This window comes from Lampetra planeri, chromosome 71, assembly GCF_965212315.1.
Source record: "Lampetra planeri chromosome 71, kcLamPlan1.2.h2, whole genome shotgun sequence".
NCBI classification, from domain to species: Eukaryota; Metazoa; Chordata; class Hyperoartia; order Petromyzontiformes; family Petromyzontidae; genus Lampetra; species Lampetra planeri.
Window position 1 is genome coordinate 1,513,584 of NC_136176.1, and position 23,480 is coordinate 1,537,063.

The 23,480-nt window shown below is 46.9% G+C and overlaps 1 protein-coding gene across 6 annotated transcripts in view; it reads right to left on the reverse strand.

The window, feature by feature from the left end:
- Positions 1-1,833: 1,833 nt before the first annotated feature.
- The window catches only part of LOC144737533 (uncharacterized), a 32,789-nt gene continuing 11,142 nt past the window's right edge, over positions 1,834-23,480 (reverse strand). Inside the window, exons 1-3 of one of the 6 annotated variants that reach the window (XR_013589021.1) lie at positions 10,449-19,815; positions 9,030-9,129; positions 3,879-3,902 (exon numbers count right to left, since the gene is read on the reverse strand). Coding sequence is in view for 1 of the 6 variants with exons in the window: in XM_078620259.1 (XP_078476385.1) it covers positions 2,936-3,874 (939 nt within the window). In the remaining 5 variants the exon portion in view is untranslated. Of the gene's footprint in view, positions 3,903-7,951; positions 8,711-9,029; positions 19,816-23,480 lie in introns of those variants that run through there. The other 5 variants (XR_013589020.1, XR_013589019.1, XM_078620259.1 and 2 more) reach the window with 5 other exon arrangements.

The window sequence follows — 23,480 nt, forward strand, 5'->3', positions numbered from 1 at the left end:
AGTATTTTAGTCATTCGGTTCGTTAATTGCACTCACGGGAATACAATTGTGTTGGGATTTCTTTCTTTTGATCACGGAATCTTGCCCGCGAATCAATTCAAGCCCATTAGCCAATTGATAAGCATCTATTAGGCAAACAGGCACACTGCCGCACACTATTGTTCCAGGGCATTTCGATCAATTGCATCATCTTACCAATAAATTCATTGAAAACTACGTTTGCCTTGGGCAAAGGTTTCTTTAACACTGTTAATATGAATATCGTAACACATTTTTAAGGACTTTTTCCTCTTCTTGGTTCTTTCGGTAAAGTCACGTAGAAGAGAAATAATAAAATAATAATAAAACATAATAAAATACAATTCTCACGACGTTTCGGCCACAACGCAAGCAGCCGTCCTCAGGTGAAGAACAGGTCTGTTGGAAAGACAGCGTCTGAATGAACACCACCAAGCTTGGCAGCGTATATTTAAGCTGGGTTAGAGGAGGAAGGGCGCCTTGACAAACGATTACCTTAGAGTTGCGGCATCTCTTCAGAAAGGTGAGAGACTCGATTAGCTGAGCCTTCTTATCCCAGAGTTTGTTAAAGGATCTCAAAGTTATGTGGAATCCCTCCCCGTAGAGGTGGTTAAATTTCGATTCAAAGCTTTCGTGACTGCAGGGATTCATCTTCTTGGTTCTTTCGTTTAAGGCACGTAGAAGGAAAATAATAAAATAATTAAAATAACACATAATAAAATACAATTCTCACAACGTTTCGGTCACAACGCAAGCAGCCGTCCTCAGGTGAAGAACAGGTCTGTCGGAAAGACAGCGTCTGAATGAACACCACCAAGCTTGGCAGCGTATATTTAAGCTGGGTTAGAGGAGGAAGGGCACCTTGACACAGGATTACCTTAGAGTCGCGGCATCTCTTCAGAAAGGTGAGACTCGATTAGCTGAGCCTTCTTATCCCAGAGTTTGTTGAAGGATCTCAAAGTTATGTGGAATCCCTCCCCGTAGAGGCGGCTAAATTTTGATTTAAAGCTTTCGTGACTGCAGGGATTCATCTTCTTGATTCTTTCGGTAAAGTCACGTATAAGGGAAATAATAAAAAGTAAAACATAATAAAATACAATTCTCATGACGCTTCGGCCACAACGCAAGCAGCCATCCTCAGGTGAAGAACAGGTCTGTCGGAAAGACAGCATCTGAATGAACACCACCTACCGGCATGTATGGTCGCTTTACTGTGAGGAATTAGCTGATTGTTCTGTTATCCAGTTAACAAACGTAACCATGGAGGGTTAATTGCACGGATCAATTAGGACATTTCCAGGAGTACTGGGTTGACAATTCCTAGCGTAAGAGTTTGCATATTAGAGTGTTTTGTTTCTAGATATTAAAGTTGCTTAACGCAGAAGAGTCTGAGTGTCCCTTCCTAAGTTCATGCGTAATAATCATGATTATAAGAACTGTATCCTGAGGTGAGATCTGAATTTTGAGACCTGACAAACACACTAAACCAATCAGTAAAGTTCAAGTGAGAATCAATGTATTATATTCTTTAGGTCTTTCGGTAAAGTCACGTTGATAGGTTCAAAGAAAATAACAAAAACCTTTTTAAGTGACTTTACCGAAAGACCCAAAGAATATGAATTCCTGCAGTCACGAAAGCTTTAAGTCAATCAAATAGACAATGAAGCAGAGCCGAATTAGCATAATTACATACACTTGCATAACTTCATACAATTAAACCTTTATATTATCATCACGATTAGTAATACCCCTAGGCAACGAAGTAGAGGCTAATTAGCATACATGCATAATTAGCATAATTTAAAAAAATACGCATTTTCAGTTTTCATTTAATTTTTATTATTTTTTAAGACCGAATATATATGTAGTGGCCTTTATGACGACGGAGAGAATTGACTTGAGACAACACGGATTTATTACAGATAACTTCAAATATAGCAGAGTAGCGACCCTGACACTCGAAGAGGTAGCGGCCTCTTCACCCGTTCTATTGAGGGAAGTATCCCCCAAGTTAACACCCCACGTTAACTCCCTACTTCCCTCAATTCTAGACCTCCTTCACAAGGAGGCTAACTGACCTGGCCCAGCTTCGGCACAGGTCTCGACCACCAGCCACATGAGTCCAGCCCTTAGAAGGACATCGGCCCTCGCGGCTCTGGGGTCGCACCACTGGCTTGCTCTGCCCGGCAGCGGGTGAGAGTAGTCCCAGGGTCTAGCTAGCTGGACTTCAGTCTTCACTGGCTCTTCGTCTTGACTTGAGTCGAACTGCCTCTCTGCTTCTAGATTTGAAGCTTTCGTGACTGCAAGGATTCATACTCTTAGGTTTTTTTTTGGTAAAGTCACGTAAGTAAAAAAATAATAATAATAAAAGATAAATTATACTAAAAATAGAAGAAATAATAGAAATAAAAAAATAAATCAAGTTACGTGACTTTACCTAAAAAACCTAAGAGTATGCCTCTCTGCTCTCCGGGTCCCACCTTTGATACGATTTCCCACCGAGGGGCAGGTTTCTGTGGGATCACACAGACCCCCAAGCCCCCTCCCCTCAGGAAGCCTGGTCAGAAATGACACAATCACCCGCACCGGTAAGTATTGTAAGTCGGCCGGTTTGGTGTGTGCGTGCTCCAACATCACCACCACATATACAACACTTGGGAGCTGATTGGATCTTGCTCCTGGTTAATCATCTAGCCAACCCACAGGTCCACAAATACTCGCTACTCTTACTCTGCAGGTTGAACACCAGGAATTGAGTGTTCGACTTCACGTTCTTTTCGTTAAAGGCCTGTGACATAGGTGAATCTATTGGAGCTTCATTGTCTCAAGCTTACACATCTACCGGGTCTCTATTTGACTTTGTATTGTCTAAGAAGTCCACCCACACCTCCACTTCCACAAACTGCTGGGAGGTGCCTCACTCTGACTCACAGTCAGAATTCTCCTCCTGCTTCACGTTGCCTCCATCGATGTGAAGGTCCGATTTTGGAGTTGAATCTTCATCTTCACAGTTTACTGTCACTTTTTCGCTCTTCACCATCACTTTTTCACATTTCAACTTCACTTCTTCGCTCTTCATCACTTCTTCACATTTCACCTTCGCCTCTTCACATTTCACCTTGATACCTTTAAAAGTGTCCATGCTGGGATTTAGTTCTGGTTTCATGAGGGATGGACTCATTGCAGCACTTTGACTTTTACAAGCTGATTTCAGACTCCACTCCTTGGGGATCGTCTGATGCTTGTATGTCCTCTGGTGTATTTTAAGATTTGATAAACCTGCAAACGCCTTCCCGCACACAGTGCACCTGAAGGGTTTCTCTCCCGTGTGTGTTCTCTGGTGTAATACAAGACTAGATGACTGTGAAAACGCCTTCCCGCACAGACTGCACTTGAAGGGTTTCTCTCCTGTGTGTGTTCTCTGGTGTAATAAAATACCAGATGACTGTGAAAACGCCTTCCCGCACAAAGTGCACCTGAAGGGTTTCTCTCCCGTGTGTGTTCTTTGGTGTAATACAAGACCAGATGACTGTGAAAACGCCTTCCCACACACACTGCACTTGAAGGGTTTCTCTCCCGTGTGTGTTTTCTGGTGTATTTGAAGATGTGATGATTGTGCAAACGCCTTCCCGCACAGAGTGCACCTGAAAAGTTTATCTCCTGTGTGTGTTCTCTGGTGGCATTGAAGACCTGATGACCATGCAAATGACTTTTCACACACAGTGCACTTGAAGGGTTTCTCTCCTGTGTGAGTTCTCTGGTGCTGTGTCAAATGTCCAGGACGATCCGTGCTGTATGCACACTGGTCGCATTGTTGCCTTTTTGTACTGAGCTGCGCTGAGCACCTTTGCTCCATCAGACCAATTCTGCAGAGGAAGCGTCAGCTGCAGACAGAAAAAAGAGAATATCCACACCATCTACGTCAGTATCGAGGCACAGAGGAATGCATATATACACAGTCACACATAACTTACACATCTATACTTATTCATGTTCATGATATAGTGAAAAATATTCCCAAATTCATCACACGGGCTGTTATGACGAAACAATGAGAGGGCAAATGGTCATAAATATGCCTGGAAGCCCTAGTATCTTCAAAATGAATGTTAACCCAAAACTCCAATGACACAATTTCGGTTGTCTGGCTAGAAAAGGAACATTTATGAAAGCAAAATTCAGCTAACAAAGCAAAGGGTGTTGAAATAATACTGTTTGAACTATGCAGAAATACATACATTAATGTTCAATCGCAACTTAGAGGTGTGAAGCCAGGCTCAGATTTCCTTGAATGCTGGGATAAACAGATCAAATTCAGCTGCATATGTGCTGTTGTTGTTCAACCTGAAGAAACCTTCGTCTACGTTCCACCAAGTCTCTAACACTTGGAACTGGACCCGAGCTGTGGTCCCGGTCCGTCGTAGTTAGTTACATTGTAATTAGTGTAGTTAACCTGGTGGTCACCACCATAGGTTGTTATTCTGTTAAGGGGCAGTTTCCTCATGTGTTGGTGTTAAATGTGTTGCCTCCAAATGTATGTCTGCGACTCAGTTGAACTCACTACACATAGTGTAGTGATCACTTGTCAGCAGGTCATGGGAATGATCCAGGTGTCAAGGGATGACTGACTGAGATGATTAACAGATGCACCAGCTGTGCTTCCTGCTGTCTTGCTGCATTTTAGGCACCCAGCGTTCCACCCATTCATGTGAACGTTGATACTAGGACCTCACTGTTGTTGCAGAGCAAATATCTCGACCTGCCCTGCAGCATATATCACGGGCCTCCTCCACAGAGGCCGATCTTGACACTCCTGGTACCAGTCATCAGCAGGTCTGATCACCTCCACATCCTCCAATCTCTTCTCTAGCCAATGCCTTGCCTGTTTAGCCCGTAACATCTGGACTAACAGAAGATGTTTCTTCTTGGTTCTTTCGGTAAAGTCACGTAGAAGGGAAATAATAAAATAATAAAAATAAAACATAATAAAATACAATACGTTTTATTATTGTATTATTTCCCTTCTACGTGACTTTACCAAAAGAACCAAGAAGATGAATCCCTGCAGTCACGAAAGCTTTAAATCGAAATTTAACAGAAGATGCTTGAGCATGTTGTCTGTTTATGTGGGATTCATGACCCAACCAATGCAGCCTCGCCTGCCAAAGAGACTCATTGATTATATTCTGTACTGATATTTTAATGATCTGCAAGGTTCTAATACAATCTTGTTTGGTTCAATAGAGAGGATTATAGGCAGGCCAGCCTTAATTATAAGCCAGAACAGATGGTCCTTAAAATAAGTAAAATATTTTGCATCCACAGAGAAAGGAGAAATAAATGTGGCCAAGAAGACTCGCAGCTTTGTTCGTTAATTTATTTCTAAATCCTCTCGTCTTAGTTGAGGGTTGTGGCGGCAGCACATTGAGTAGGGCAGTCCAGACCTCCCTTTCCCTGGCAACAGACTCTAGCTCTTCCTGGGGAATTCCCAGGCGTTCCCAAGCCAGCCAAGCGACATATTCCCACCAGCATGTCCAAGGGCCAGGCCCCGGGGACTTCCCAGAGTGGGACGTGCGCAGTAGAGTTCCAGGGGCACTCTATTGGGGGGCCTCCTCACAGATATTCTATATTGATATCATTCATGGTAGGAGGCCTGGTAGCTAGGTGACCCATGTAATCCATTTAGGCCCAGCCTGAAATGGCTACGTGGGAGCTCCTCCACCACTTATAAAACTGCCTGATTACTCATGGAGAGTTGAGCAGGTACAGTGTTGTGTGACATGAAATTCTCTCAAGGGCCTGGGTCACATCGCTGCTGACGGAGGAAGATCTGAAATCGCTGCAATCCTCAAAAACGCTAAGATGCCAGCTAGCAACATTAGCAAAGATGAGCGTTTTGAATTAGCTCAATTAAAAAAGAGGGATGACATTGTCATCCTCTCAGCCGACAAAGGCAATGCCACTGTCATCATGGACAAAATAGAATACAACAACAAAATTCAAGAAATACTCAACGATTGCAGCTATACAAAAATAAAAAGAGACCCCACCAACAGCCTCGTCATTAAAACCAACAAAATCATTTCTGATTCAACCGCATTAATTGATCAAACCAAACAGTTCTCGTTGAAACCTTCCGCAGCCAGGCCACCAAGATTATATGGCTTGCCAAAGATACATAAAGAAGATACACCTCTTCGTCCCATTTTCTCTACTATCAACTCCCCCACCTACAAACTGGCTCGTTTTTTGTCTGAAATCCTGCGGCCTTTCACTGGAAAAACCACCTCTGCGGTACAAAACTCTACTGACCTGGTATCGACAATCAAGGGAATTTCCCTGTCCCCAGATGACCTGCTTGTCAGTTTTGATGTGGTTTCCTTATTCACCAAAGTTCCTATCCCTGACACCATCGCAATCATTGAAGACTTTGTTCATCAAGGACTGAATACTGGGGTACCCCCCCTGGTGAGACACTGCTTAACCAATACATACTTCACCTGGAATGGAACTTTCCACAAACAAACTGAGGGCACCCCAATGGGCTCCCCCCTATCTCCGGGTGTAGCCAACGTTTTCATGGAGAAATTTGAGACTGACGCCATCCAGACTGCCACTCTACGCCCGACCTTATGGAAGAGGTACGTAGATGACAATTTTGTCATCTGGCCACATGGCCGGCCTCCTCTAGACCAATTCCTCGACCACATCAATTCCATACACCCAGCCATCAGATTCACCATGGAAGTCGAAAAAGATGGCAAGCTACCCTTTTTGGATGTCCTAATTAAAAGGAGACCTTATGGTTCAATGAGCCACTCTGTCTACAGGAAAGCCACCCATACAGATGCTTACCTAAAACCGGATTCCTACCACCATCCATCCCAGAAGAATTCCCTCATCAAGACTCTATACCAGGGGTCGGCAACCAAAATAACAAGAAGAGCCATTTCTTTCCAATTCGGTACAAAATTCAGTATTTCAAGAGCCGCAATGCATCTGAGTACATACTGTACATACGTACATATCGTCAAGAAGCAGCCCGTAAAGAGCCGCATGCGGCTCCGGAGCCGTAGGTTGCCGACCCCTGCTCTATACCATAGAGCCCAATGCATCTCCGACCAGGAACACATTGCCAGTGAACTCAAACACGTACGCCAAGCTCTTAAGGCTAATGGTTACTCCGACTACACAATCCGCAAAGCCATCACCCCAACCATCAAGAAGGATCCTGTTGAGGAGCCTTTCAAAACCATCACCTTACCCTACATTGCTGGGGTCACAAAAAATATCTCCAAAATCCTGATTAAACACAAGATCCAGGTCCGATTCAACACAGTACATAAAATCCGTGATCTGGTCCCGTCTGCAAAAGATGTGGTTCCAGACATACAGTACCCTGGCGTCTACAAACTAAGTTGCCTCTGTGGTAGCAATTACATTGGAGAAACAAACGACATGTCTCAGACCGCATCCGTGAACATAAAGCAGACTTGAAACACGGTAGGACAAACACCTCAGCCGTGGCAGATCACTGTTACAATTCAGTGAGGTCACATGATATTGACTTCTCCAAGACAGAGGTTCTCTGCAAGCCATCTGGCTACCATGAGAGATTCGTTCATGAGGCGATCCACATATACAAATACAGAGACAATTTCAACCGAGAAGATGGATTCTGGCTCAGCAATCATTGGAAGGACGTAATAAACCATTTCGGATCTTAACTGATTTTGTTCACGTTTACGGTGACTTTCAGACCGCAGTCCACTCACTGGTATTCTCCGCAGGGAATGGATTCTTTGCTCCGCTGCAAGTCTCATACCATCACTCTCCCATTGACATTTGTCGTTGCTTCCTCTTAGTATCTTTCACGCGACGGTCAATGGTATAGTGTATAGCGGATTGCATAATAATAAATAGTATACAACAGTGGCGGCTGGTGATATTTATTTTTGGGGGGGCGCATTTTTTTTATTTTATTGAGGGGGGCAAATAAATATAAAGCAGTACCAAAAACCATTTTGACTACTTGAATATAAATTTTGATGATCTTTATTTATATTTCAGACCAAAAGAAGTACCAAAAAGCATGTTTCCTACTTGAACATAAATGTTTCTCTTTTATATACATTTCAGACCAAAGTACCAAAAAGCATGTTTCCTACTTGAACATAAATTTTGCTCTTCTTGCTTTCTGACCAGCAAATTTCTCAACTACTCTCTGATTAAAGTCAGTCATCTCCGTAACAAGTCTCTTTTCCATGGACAGCAATGCCAGTGCATTCAGCCTCTCCTGGGTCATGGTGTTTCTGAGAAAAGTTTTTATTCGTTTCAAGGTTGAGAAGCACCTCTCAGCTTCAGCCGTGGTCATGGGTGTGGTAATGATAACTTTTAGGAGAGTCACAGTTTCGGAAAAGACTTCTTCGAGATTATTCTCCATAAACAGCTGGAATAGGTCCACAGCACCACGGCAGGCTCTGAACTCTTCCTTGCTGTAGATGAGATTGAGCTCCGTCTTCAGCTTGCTTCCACTGAGCATCGGGTACGCTTTCATGGTGCTGCTCAATGCATCTTCAGGAAAGGTATCCTTGTACTCATCAAACCTGTCCCCCTGCAACAAGGTGGCACAGACAAGGTGGTCTGTGAAGGAGAAACGCTCCCTAGTGTGTCCCAGGATTGTGTCACAGACCTATAGAGATAATTAATTAGACCACTAATTGTCACAGTTGCAATTACTTTCAAAAGAAAAATAGAGCCATTTGAGTTTTTGTCCCATACAAGACTGTAGTTTTTGGTGGCTTCAAATTTCATTTGATCATTTATTTTTATGTTGCCAATTTATTATTTTTGGGATGCTATTGTATATTAAAATTAAGATTTTTGTTAGGATTTATACCAAACTAAAAATGTTTTCTTGAGTCTGTAGAATATGATATGTAGGCAGGACATCTCTGCAGCACAACAATAATGTAAAATGGTATTTTGACTGATTTCTATAACAAACTCACCTCTGCTGCAATCCTTTCACGGTCTTCCGAACTGAGCGCCCGGCGCCTCTTTGTTGGACGAGAACCACTGCTTTGCTCACCAATGGAGTGGAGAGAGTTTCTGCAAAGGACAAAGATAATTTATTATAATTTTGGCAAAGGATAAAGAGAGTTAAAAATGAAAGAGAAAGCAAATAATGATCATATTACAGGAATAAAGTTACCTGATCTTTTGTATTTCTTGTTGGAACTGTTGGATGCTCACTTTGATATGGACTGAATCAATGTTCTTTTTCTGGAGCTTGGCATAGAGGAAGTCTACATGTAGCATGATGTGGTGATAAAGTTCCAGAAAGAACTTAAAATCCTCATCCTCCAGTAGCATGGCCAGGGCTCCTGCTTCTCTGACAGTATTGGGGTCGAAGTCACCTGAGTCTTGTATGCTCTCAAAACAGTGAATGAGATCCTCTCTGTGCTCAAAAACAGTATTAATGGCACGGCTATGAAAGTTCCATCTGATGTTGCTGGATCTTGGCAGTCTATGGGCAACCACTTTATTCAGAAAACATGTCCACTTGGGTGACTTAGAAAAAAAGCTGGCAAATCCACCAATGTTAGAAAAAAATATTCTCGTCTTGGATATGTGAGACGTGGCCTGTTGCATTATCAGGTTGAGCTGATGTGCGTAGCAGTGGATGTAGTGGGCATTTGGGTACACATCTTGTATTTTTCTCTGAACACCTGCAGTGGCACCCCTCATCACGCTGGCCCCATCATATGCCTGGCAGATGAGCTTATTTTTCTGATCCTTAGGAAGGATAGAAGCAAGACGCTATTTTAGTGCAGTAGCAATGGACTCAGCTGTAGCTGACTGCAGAGGGATGAACTCAAAAAATCTTTCCTGCACATTATTTTTGTCGTCGATGTAGCGCAGCACAAGCACAAGTTGGGACTGTGTGGCAAAATCTGTTGTTTCATCTGCCTGGATTGATAAAAAACTACTTGTCTGGACTTCTTTGATTATTTCGTCTCTTGTAACAGACAACATACAGTCCAGTAGCTCGTTCTGTATAGTTTTCGACGTTCCCTTAAATACAGTAGCACTGTCAAGGTGCTCTTTCAATGCTCCATCAAGAGAGGCAACAAAATCCACCAACCCGCGAAATATACCGGGGTTATCTGAGCTCTCACTCTCATCATGGCCACGTAACGCCAACTCAAATGCTCCACAAAATTTCACACAGTCTATTATCCTGGACAGTATGTGTCAATTTTTGTCACCTCTTCGTTGTGCCTTCTAATGCCAATCCTGTAGCCTTCATCTAGTTGTTCAGCAATGCTAACTCTGCCCAAAAACGTTAGTTTCATGTTATTATCAATATGGCTGCGGCTACTTTCATGACGTTTGCATTTGTCAGAGAGATGTTTGAGGTCTCTTACCCCCGTCGTTGTCCACAAAACTTCAGTGCCGACACTTTGAAATAAAAGACAGGGAAAACAAAAAAGAGAATTGCTAACATCACATCCAGCCAGCCACCTCCGTTTCTCATAACAAGCGCGGGTGAAGCTTCGTGTGTAGCTTCGTCCTCTGTCACTGGCCTGCTGCTGGATTTGTAAATCGGGTTGGTCCGGTCCGAGATCCTTTATCTTTTTTATTTCTTCCAGCGAAAGCCTTGTGAAAGGGTTTTTTTGTAAATAAATTACAGAATTTGGATGAACTGCTCCCATTGTTTACACAAAAAATTTGATCAGCCTAGCAAGTGTCGAAGTGGTGTCGCCTGCGCACTCGCAGTAGTGGCCCAGAGCGTAAAGTTGAATGACAGGTGACGAGAACCAATCAGATTGGATAAAATAACATGTATCCAATTCTGATTGGCCAGGGACGCAACGACTTGCGCCCTGAGGAGAATCTTTAAGAAACCAATTAGAGACCAGCTTCAGGTCACATGCTGTCCGAAAATGTAAAGTCTCACATAGACATCCATTTGTCCGGCGTCCCGCATGAAACACATTGAAAAACATAGAAAATAGTTGACCGATTAAAGCCAGTTTTTATTAAATGCTGATGCTTTTCTTACTACCAGCCGGCACATCGTATGAAAAAAATATTTTATTTATGTATTTTTATATAATTTTTGTATATGTATATTTCTTGAATCTTGATGGGGGCGGCGCCCCAGCGCCCTCTATTGACAAGCCGCCACTGGTATACAATTGTAATGTTTAATACAATTGTAGTAACGCTTATGACTCGTTGACACCGGAGTTGGAGGCACACTTGTTTATTTGAATACCAACTTTGTGACATACACAATTGAGGGGGTATCGGCCCCCTCACCCGTCTATCTGAGGACACACCTCTAGGCTAACCTTAGCCTGCCTCTGAGTCCTCCACTAAAGGGGCTAGGGGAGGCTATCTTGGCCCGACACTGGTCAGTCGGGCCCGGTACCCAGAGTCCAGACCAGCACTGGCTCTGGCTCTGGTACCACGCCACTGGCTAGAGCCTGCGCGGTCCTGATAAGGACGGCGTACCAGGGGGAGTCCAGGGCTCTATCTCAGACGTCTTCCGCCTCCTCTTCTTTAGCTAAACATCACTCCCGAGCCCCCCGATACATTCCCCTTTTATACACCCCCCTCCCTGAGGGGTGGGGCCCCGGGGGATCGTAACGTCCGAAGCGCGGACGTCGTAGAGGGCACCTGCCCGTGCACTGACGTAGCCCCGCCCACTGTGCTTGTTTACCATAGGCTGCCATGCATAACGGGCTCTCTGTAACAGCCCTACATCACTCCCCCCCACATAGCATGCAGCCGTCCCGGCTGCCAACATACAAAAATTTGACAATAAAGGTGCCTTCACCCCCTGACGTGTGCCTCACTATTTTTGAACCATAACAGGAACCAGAACAAGACACAACAACAAGATGAGAAACAACCCGTCGCACCCCCCCGAATAAATACGAATTCCGTAAAAAAAACAGCTTACATACAACCAGCAGGGAACCCACCCCGCACACACAACAAACGGTGAACCCAACATATGTACATCCGAGGAGCGGGAAACACACCATCCACACAACAGCCAATAAACACAACAGCTATGTACACATTTTCCGGCCTCACAACAGTTTGCGCATTTTAGCGCGCGTCCTTGCAGCGGGCCCCTCACACGGGGTAACCCCGCGTGGCGGACCATCAGGTGGCGACTGTCCGTCTTGAGGTGAGCATTCCTCTGACTCCGCGTGACCCTCGGTATCCGCAGGAGGGGTGATCGGGCGTGAGCCCGTCACTCCTGATGCTCCTGAAGGTGGCACAGCCGGCAAGGCATTAGGTGAGAGCGACGGAGACGGACCCAGCAAGTCGGCCGACCCCCCACATGTTTGGCCACGCGCGTGTGAAGTGGGGTTGTGTACCGCAGCGAAGGGTTTTAATCTGGAGGGGTGCACGAACCATCGCCGCTTCCCCCACTTGATGCGCACGCACTGCGGACGTAACACCTCCACCACTTCCACAGGGCCCCGCCACGGCCGCACCAGTTTAGAGGAGGTTGCCAGTGGCACCTGGGGGCAGTGCAACCATGCCTTGTCCCCCGGCTTCCACTGCAGCATGTGCGCTCGACTCAATCTGAGGCGCTCATTTGCCTTCTGACGGAGGTCAGAGTTTTGCATTGCAGCATCCCGTGCCTCGGTCAATTTGTCCAGATTAAATTTAACGTGGTCAGCCAGATTAGTTTTTCCCTGCGGCACGGGGATCCGCAACTGGGCACGAACAGGCGGGTCTGGTTCTCGGCCGTACATGAGGTAAAAGGGAGAAAACCCCGTAGCCGCATGGGGTGCCATCCGGTACGCCGCCAAGACCCCCTGAATTTGTAGGTCCCAATCCGTTTGCGAGTCCGAAACTTGTTGTGATAACATGGACGAGATGGTGCGATGCAAACGTTCGACCATCCCGTCAGTTTGTGGGTGATATGGGGAGGTCCGAATTTTCTTTGTGCCCAGGAGATCGCAGACTTGTCTGAGTAGTTTACCGGAAAAATTTCTGCCCTGGTCGGTCAGCAGCCTCTCCGGAGCACCTTTGTCCAGGACATAACCCTGAACAAAGGCCTCCACGATGGCTGCTGCCGACTGGTTGGCCAAAGGCCAGGCCATAGGCCAGCGTGTAAAATACTCGACACCCGTCAACAAATATCTATTCCCTCTGGGGGTGGCGGGGAATGGTCCCAAAATGTCCAGAGCGACCAGCTCGTTTATCCTGGACACTTTGATCGATTGCAAGGGCGGGTTAGACTCCCGTGCCGGCGGTTTGCGTTGTGCACATTGAGGGCACGATCCCAACAAATCCCCCACATCCCTCGTCATGCCAGGCCAGTAAAAATCAAGTTGCAGCAAGGCGAGAGTCTTTTGGGTCCCCAGGTGTAGGAGGCGCTCATGAGCGGCCCATACCACCCTACCCCGCAACCCAGTAGGGACAACCAGCCGATGTCGACGTGACTTCCCGTCCCAATGCATTAGCAGACCTTGGCACATTTCCCATGCGTCGGAACCACCTCTTTTTCCCCCCGCCGCACCGCCAAGACAGGTACCGATGTGTCCCCTGGAGGCCTGCAACGTCCAGACCCCAGGAGGCATGCACACTCGGAGGTGGTTGGCAAGCGTGACAGAGCGTCCGCGTTGGTGTGGCGAACGCCCTTACGGTATGTGGTTTGGAAATCGTAATCCTGGAGGACCTCCAACCATCGGGACAATTGTCCCGATGGCTGTTGAACCCTCAGGGCGTACTGCAGTGCCGCATGATCTGTGCGGACGGTGAAATGCCGACCGTACAGATATGGGCGATACTGTTGGACGAAATGGACAATTGCCAACAGTTCCCTACGGGTGACACAATACCGTTGCTCCGCTGGAGACAACACCCGACTGCCGTACGCAACCACACGTTCCACGCCGTCAACCACCTGGGAGAGCACGCCCCCAATACCCGTGTTGCTCGCATCGGTGTCGAGCAAGAACGGTTTTGAAAAATCAGGGTAAATCAGGGGAGGAGCGTTTACCAAAGCGTCCCGAAGGGAGCAAAAAGCAGCTTCCTCCTCCTGACCCCAGCAGAACCGAACCCCTTTAGATGTCAAAGCATGTAGGGGTTTGGCGATAGTCGCAAAATTAGCGACGAAGCGTCTATAATACGATGCAAACCCAATAAAACTCCTAACCTCTCCCACTGAGGTGGGAGTCGGCCAGGAGCTTACACACTGCGTTTTGGCGGGATCGGTAGAAATACCTGAGCGCCCCACGATGTGCCCCAAATAACGCACCGACTCGCGTAACAAATGGCATTTTTGGGGCTTAAATTTCAAATTAGCAGCCCGCATCTTTAGGAAAACCGCCCGCAACCTCTGGAGATGTTCATCAAAAGTTTTGCCAAAGACAATGACGTCATCCAAATAAATCAGGCACGACTCCCATTGCAAACCAGCCAAAACCAATTCCATCAACCGCTGGAAAGTTGCCGGCGCTGAGTGTAAGCCCATCGGCAACCGGTTGAATTGAAACAGGCCGTGCGGAGTACGGAAAGCAGTTTTAGGCTTTGAATCATCGTCCAGAGGAAGCTGCCAGAATCCCGAAAGTAAGTCCAATGTGGAGAAGAATCGCGCTCCCGCCAAGGCGTCAAGCGATTCGTCCATCCGTGGGAGCGGGTATGCGTCGGCAACCGTAATTTTATTAAGGCGCCGAAAGTCAACGCAAAACCGCAACGAACCGTCCTGCTTCTTAACCAGGACGATCGGCGCTCCCCAAGGGCTGTTGGAGGGAGAAATGATGTCGGCGGCTAGCATGTCATCAACAGCCGATTTGACATGGTCCTTTTCGGCGGGACTCAACCGAAAAGGATTCTGGCGTATTGGCGCGCTGTCACCCGTATCAATGTGGTGACGCAGCAGATGAGTGCAGCCCAAATCGTATTTATCCCGACTGAAAACGTCGGAAAATTCTCGCAGTAGTGTCTTAAGACGTTGGCGCTCTAAATGTGAGAGGTCCGTCGATCCCGCGCAAAGCGCCTCGAGCCACCCTTCATCGCTGTCCGAATGTGGCCGCGGTGCAGGGACAGCGCCGACATGACTCGCGACGGGTTCCTCACAGGGCACCGGCGTTGCGTGAGCAAGCACGGTCCCCTGTGGGACCACCACCGTCTGCGAGCCCACATTGAGGACCGCGATGAAGGGTTCTCCTTCCCCTCTCACTATGGTCTGGGCCGGGAGTAAATTAGGTCCACTGACCCCGGCCCTAGACGGTCCCAACAGAACCCCTTGAGCCCCAATGCCCTTAGCGAAGGGCCGCCGAAGTTTCAAGGGGATCAACATTTGCGCCCCCGGAGGAACGCGCACCGTTCTATCTACGAACGCCGGCACCATCGCGCACGCCGTCCGGCTCGTAGCGGGGGATGGCAGAAACGCCATGCGTCGGCCCGATGGGAGCTCAATGCATCCCTGGTCGATTAATATCCTAATCGGCATTTTGGCCAGGAAGTCCGTCCCCAGCAGGCACGGAACCGCCAGCGAGGAGGAAACAAAAATCGGCCCAGATAATTTAATATCCCCGACACAAATCTGGGCTCGAATTTTTCCGATGATGCCAAGTGAACCCCCGTTAGCAGCAAAGAATGGTACATTAACAGGCATCAAAGGACGGCTCTGGGCAGGGAGAATGTTATAAATCAACTCCGAAATAATGGTCGCTGATGCCCCTGTATCGACCAGGATGCGCACCTCGACCCCATCGATGTGACCCACAACGGCCGACGACCCCGACGACGCGGCTACAACCCGATGGGCCAACACGGACCACTGGCTGGGTTCAATGTGAGTACCCAGAGCGGTGCGTGATGGTGCCATGGTACGCGATATTGGCCCCCCCTTCGCTGCGGTGTTCGAGTGTGTGACGGGCGTGTGCGTGGGCCAACCATGAGGGGTGCCGCGACTCGCCGGATTATGATGGTGGAGCTTGTGACGAGGGCCGGCGTCCCGTTGAGGTGTCGTCCCGCGCTGCCGAGGAGAGCGGCACCCGGAGGCGACGTGGCCCCGGATGCCGCAGTTATAACAGCGTGGAAGCGCTGGTGGCGACGATGGATGTTGTAGACGGCTTGAACCGGCCCGGTCCTCCCGCGCTCCCGCTCCGTGCTGCCGTCGATGGTTGATGGCGCAAACCTCTTCCGCCGGGAGGGTGGCCGCAGCGACGGCGCGCCCGCTCGCCGCCTTGCTGGCCTTCCGTCGTTGAGAGGACAGGTTTGCGTGGAGGAGACGGGCCGCTTGGAGGGAGCACATTTCTGCATCGTCCTGTGCGACAATGACGATGTCTAAGTCGTCCGCCAGCAAAAGTATCTTTTCTGTCACCATGGCGTCGATCCCCTCGTCGTCCATTCGTGGAAAGGCTTCCTTTGCCAGCGCCAGGAGGCTTGTACGGTACGCCAGGGGCGACTCCTTCGTCCCCCGCTGGCGATCGTAAAAGAGTTGACGACAGTCCGATGGTGGCCCATACACAGCGGACAGCACTTGCATCGCCTTCCGCAGCGTGGAACGCCTCTCCTTCGTTGCCGATGTTAGTGTGGCGAGGGCGTCGCTGTCGAGGAGTGCTGGCAGTGCTCGGAGAGCCTCGGCGTCTGTCCACTGTGCCATCTCCTGGTGAGCGAGGAAGCGCCGCTGGAAGCCGCCCCAGTCGCCCTCCTCGCCCACAAATTCTTTGAGCGGCGGCAGTCGCTGATGTAAGGCAGCGGCTGCAGAGGACGATCGTGCTCCCTCGTCTCCCTCACTCGACTCAGCGTCGGCCCGAAGCAGCGATGGCATCGCCGGTCGCACCCATGGTGACGCGGCAGGTACTGTACTCCCGCCGTTGGACGCGATGCTTAGAGCGGCCACGCCCTCAACAGCAGCTGCGGCGATGGCGGGAGTTTCAAAATGTTGCTCCGTTGAAATGGCGGGAAGGCGCTGTGGTCGTTGGCTGCTGTCGCCTCGTGGCGGTCCCGCAGCCCCCAGCCGTGTGATGTTATCGAGCATGGCGGCTGCGGCGTACAGCAGCTCGGCCAGCTTCGCGTGCGCCTGCCTCAGCCCCTCCGTCGACGGCTCCCCTTCCTCCAGCTGCTGTGGCGTGGATGCACCCAGCCCCGGCTGCTCGATGGCATCTTCAGCCGTCTCGGGCTCTCCAACTGCAGCGGTGTCCTCCGCCCCTGGTACTCCGACTCGAGTCGTCCGGCGTGTATCCATGTTCGTACTTTGTTTCACTTCTGACGCCAGATGTAGTAACGCTTATGACTCGTTGACACCGGAGTTGGAGGCACACTTGTTTATTTGAATACCAACTTTGTGACATACACAATTGAGGGGGTATCGGCCCCCTCACCCGTCTATCTGAGGACACACCTCTAGGCTAACCTTAGCCTGCCTCTGAGTCCTCCACTAAAGGGGCTAGGGGAGGCTATCTTGGCCCGACACTGGTCAGTCGGGCCCGGTACCCAGAGTCCAGACCAGCACTGGCTCTGGCTCTGGTACCACGCCACTGGCTAGAGCCTGCGCGGTCCTGATAAGGACGGCGTACCAGGGGGAGTCCAGGGCTCTATCTCAGACGTCTTCCGCCTCCTCTTCTTTAGCTAAACATCACTCCCGAGCCCCCCGATACATTCCCCTTTTATACACCCCCCTCCCTGAGGGGTGGGGCCCCGGGGGATCGTAACGTCCGAAGCGCGGACGTCGTAGAGGGCACCTGCCCGTGCACTGACGTAGCCCCGCCCACTGTGCTTGTTTACCATAGGCTGCCATGCCATGCATAACGGGCTCTCTGTAACAGCCCTACACAATGTATAAGGTAATATATAGTATCGTAATTGTATAGTGAATATACAGCAGTGTGATATACAGTAGGGTGGGTAGAATAATACATAGTGTAATATTACAATGTATAGTCGAAGGTATAGGGTGGTGTATAGTAATACAGTATATAATTTAATGTTGGGTTTGTCTATGGCAGTATATAGTACGGGGTAGACCCGTGTGATGTAAGAGAATAAAGTTTAGCTGGAAGCATATTATATTTTTTGCGACATAGAATTGTAATGTATTACTTACTGTTAGTAGCTCAGCTTATTGGAGAGTATATTTAGTATTGTGATGATACTATGTAATTTATACTTTAGTTTTTTACATGGTGGTTCAGTTACTGCAGCTACATACTATTAACAAACCTTCCCTTTATTAATGCTACCCCTATCCCCTCCCTTTGATGCTGCTAATCCTGCATAATTCACGGGCATAATATGACTTTGAAAACCCCCCGCCCACCTCCTACGCAATTCACAAGTAGTACTAATCCCATATCTGCATTTCCTATAAATATGCTAAATTCCTCTTGATATGCAAATTATTTTGTCAAGGCGCTCTTCCCCCTCCAACCCAGCTTAAATATACGCTCCAAGCCTGGGGTGTTTCATTCAGACTCTGTCTTCCCGACAGACCTGTTCTTCACCTGAGGACGGCTGCTTGCGTTGTGGCCGAAACGTCGTGAGAATTACTTTATTATGTTTATTTTAATTTTATTATTTCCATTCTACGTGACTTTACCAAAAGAACCAAGAAGATGAATCCCTGCAGTCACGAAAGCTTTAAATCGAAATTTTACTCATGGAGAGTTGAGCAGGAAACAGTGTTGTGTGAAGTGAAATTCCCATGCAGGTAATTTACTTTTGGGGAACATACAAAAGGCCCCATTTCATGATGGTATTATCCAGGCACAGAACAATATTCTCTAATGCCATCTCATTGAGTAGCCATTGCCATATCATCACCAGATGTAACATGGCTGACCAGCAGCAAACACTCCCTTAACTATAACCAGGCATTTATTAGCATATCATTGTAACCGTAACAAATGCAATTTATTTAAATGGCCATTGTGAGATTCTCAAACTACGCAATTATTGAAGATGCTATGTTATGTAATGCATAGGGCCAGAGTGAATTTCTGTCACAAGCCAAGTTGAACAGCAAATGGTTCCGACTCCTGATCACACAGCTTTAGATGGTCCTACCGAAAATAATAAAAATCCTCAACGAATGTGAGCAGAGGCAGAGACATCGAAAACAAACAACCAAAAGCCCCAAGCCTCTTTATGATACTATTAATTATATCAAAATGCAGAAATCTAGTTTTTCCGCTAAAAATCCGTACTCCTCTGCTGTAGTCGATCGACAGAAAATAAATTAGCCCCTTTAATATCGGAGGTTACGTTCTTGGAAATTGCTGAGCGAAAGCTAAAAGTGCGATATTCAATACTTAAGCCATTCCCAAGTAATGGCGTTAGGTAAAACAATTCTTGCTGTGGTTTTCACACCTGATGATGATTGCTTGTGTTGCAATCGAAACGTCATGAGAATTAGATAGTTCATTATTATTTTATTATTTCCCTTCTACGTGACTTTACCGATAGAACCAAGAATATGAATATAAAATTAACATCACAATTGAAACAAGTACTGTAGTGCATTCCAAATAAACTAACAACCAAACAATCGAAATAAACATTGAGAAACCGTATGCAAAAAAAAATGTTAAGACGAAAAATTGTATGAAGCTATTTAAATAAAGCACACTTTGCGCATGTGTTAATTTTTTGTGAACCAAATTGTGCCAACACCATGAAACCTCAACAACGTAAACATTAAATGAGTAGTCACGGGTGAGTTAGTGTGTTTGTCGCACTATTTTCAGCTTACCTGCTCACCTTCAAAACCTCAGACACCTGCACACTCCAACCCCCCCACCGTCCCTCACCCCCACCCCTCTATTTCTCTCGCCATGTGTTAAAGCCCGGGGCACTCACTACCTCCGGTTAGCCACACACGCAAACACATTATGACATTTCATATGCTACAATTCCAAGCGCTCATCATACCATAAGTGTCTGCGCTGCAATATTTGTTGTCATATTTACCATGTTATCCTTCCCTATTATCAGACCTGCGTTTTTGCTGCCAAATTAATCCACATAGAGCTCCTTACTGTCCTCTCTGCACATGCACGGCTCACCTCTAACACGCACTGCAATATTTATTTTAAAAAGACATGTACTATTCTAAAATATCTAAATCTATGTACCAGGATTACCGACCTCCTCCTACACAATATAGACGCTATACAACTGTAGGGGTGTTACGGAGGGGCTGTTATACAATGGTATCAGACGGTAAACAAACACAGTGGGCGTGGCTATGTCAGTGCACAGGGGGGTGCTCACAGCGACGTCCGCACCGGGCAGCCTGGGGGGCTGACTCGGAGCTGGGATCCCCCGGGGCCAAACCCCTCAGGGGGGAATTGGTATATAAGGGGGTGAGCCGGAGGGCTCGAGGCAGAATGTATGAAGCTTAACCAGTGAAGAAGGAAGATCTGCCAGATAGAGCCCTGGACTCCCCTGGATCGCCGCCCTTGTCAGGGCCGACCAGGACCGAGCCAGTGGCGTGGCCCCGAGAGCCAGAGCTCTTGTCAGAGCTGGTCTGGGGACTCCGGGCGCCATAAGCCCAGTTGGCCAGTGCTGGGCTAGCTAGCCTCCTCTAGCCCGATAGTGGAGGACCCAGAGGTAGGCTAGGGGTAGCCTAGAGTGTGTCTCCCCAGTTAGACGGGTGAAGGGGCCGACACCCCTTCCAGTGTTGTATGTCCCGGTCTGTATCGTGCTTTGTACGGAATAAATAAGTGTGCCTCCAACACCGGCGTCCAAGTCCTCCTGAACGTTATTACACAACAGCTACGACTAAATAAATCAAGTCTAGATCGCCTGGCAAGGAATAAAAAACACACGCACACACATTAAACTTATTTTGTGTATACGCACCACCACACACATACTATTCATACCCACTTCAAGCACTGCAAACAATTACTCCCTCCAACAACTTACATCCTTATACTTTATTCCGTTGCAGCTATGTCTTTACACTCCGACAACGATTACACATTCAACTATAATTTAATTAACAATCTCACCACAGCATTCACTCACACACTCACTATTTATGTTTTTTTCCGCTTACTAACTTTTACCTCCACCTATAATGTTCCTTGCGAAAAACGTGCGCTTCTCTTCACCAAAGCCGATTACAATAATTGATGCTATTCGTGCAAGTGCTGCGATGGCTGCACCTATTGAGGACACTCCTGAACACCAAGCCATAAGGTATGCTGCCAGTGCTGCTATGCCTGCACCTACAGCGAATGAATCTCATCAACAGCAATAAGCTACACAGAAAATTAACACAAGACAAATGGCTGTTGCCACAACGAATCAACTCCAGTCCGCCAACAAGCACGGCAGCTTGCAAACAGTACTACAATGGCTGCAACTAGGTGCCTACCCTGCAGCCAAAAGGATAAGTATTTTTTTCCATACATTTCTCACTTCATTTACACTTCTGATCCATTAGTTGCCATTGGTTCCATGTCTACTTCTTGCAGCTACTGCCATGCAATGACATGGAAAGGAGACAATCCAGGGCTATGCTGCAACAGTACCATGGTTCAGCTGCCTACATACCGAGCCTATTCATGTATTGATACCTGACAAGCCATTTCCGAAATAACAATATAAGATAGAACTCATGGTTCCAAATGATCATGTTTTGGCACCGACCAACTCATCGTAACATCTGGCTACATGCCCACATTTAAAGTTCAGGGCCAGGTACATAATCACATTGGCAGTCTGCTGCCACTACCTAATAACCTACCTACATTACCACAGATCTACTTGCATGTCTGATAATACCAGATAGGCCCACCAGCATTGCAAAAATGTCATCAACACCAAGATGCCAGTCCTATTGCTGTTGTAAGATATGCTCCATAAGGAAAACTCTTACATTCAGTTTCAAGTGTGCCATGGAGAAGATGACTTCAGAGTACAATGTTGTCATTCATGCAGACTAATTTCCACTTGGTCAACATGAGTGCCGCTTAAATGCACTCACATCTGAAGTCGCTGTCATTCTGACTGCTGAACATGGCACTCGAGGCATCGTCTTGCAACTGAGGAACAATACCCTAAACAGAAATGAAACACACCGACCCTATGATCCTCTTCAATGTCTACTGATTTTCTGGCAAGGTGATAATGGCTACAATTTACGACTTCGCCAAACTGACCTAGCAACAGGCTTGCCAACACAAGATAAGATTTCCGCCATGGACTGCTTTGCCTTCAGGATCATGGTGCAAAACGGCAACTTCAATCTGTTCTTGAGATGCAAAGAGCTGTTCCACCAATTTTCTGTCGACATGTATGCCAAAATGGAAGCTTCATTTAATTAAACCTACCGGATGGAAAAACATACAACATTGTCTATCCTGAAGCTCTCCAAGGGCAACTAATGTATAAGTTGTCCTCATGAAACAAACAAGCCCTGCTATTGTATAACACAACCAAAAAACCGTGACAATATACACACATTTACAGACTTCATTGGCAAAATCTTAATTTTAGAACTTTCGTGACTGCAGGAATTATTATTTGGTTCTTTCGGTTAAGTCACGTCTAAAGATAAAATAATAAATTAAATAATAACATATTACGACGTTTCGATTGCAACACAAGCAATCATCATCAGGTATAATGAAATAGCGACATAAAATCTAACCAGAAAACTATAGACAGACATATAAGCAGACAGGTATCACCAAGATACATAGAGAGAGCAACACACGTACAGAGAGGGGGTGATCGTCTCTGTGGGGTGGCCTTAAATAGACAGAGGGGGGCGGAGGCCACCCCACAGAGACGATCACCCCCTCTCTGTACGTGTGTTGCTCTCTCTATGTATCTTGGTGATACCTGTCTGCTTATATGTCTGTCTATAGTTTTCTGGTTAGATTTTATGTCGCTATTTCATTATACCTGATTATGATTGCTTGTGTTGCATTCGAAACGTCGTAATATGTTATTATTTAATTTATTATTTTATTCATAATCAACGTTTTTGGGTTTAGATCGCGTTATTTATAAATGTGTCGTAACCCTCCACCACCCGACACGGCCAATCAGTAAAAATGTGTCACGTTGACAAAAGACAAATAGTTCACTGCTTTAGCCCACCGGTGTGTTGAAGCCACAACATTTACAATTTGAGTACGACGTTTCGCTGGTAATTGCATCCAGCATCATCGGGCAATTCGCCAGAATGGTGAGGCTCTGCTGTGTCTCCCGTTCTTATATAGAGCAGCAGCAGGGTGACGTCATCATTAACTCATTAACTCATCAGGTGCAAAGATTCAAGGGGGGAGTGATTGTAATTATATACTAGATTAGTAATCAGGCTATTGTTACGATGCGAGTTGTAGATTAGTAATCATTTGGAATGTGTTTTATTGTGATTATGCTACATTAGTAATCAGTTATTGTTTGTTTCCCTTATAAGGAATTGTAATGTATCTTATTTAATAATACGCTTCCAG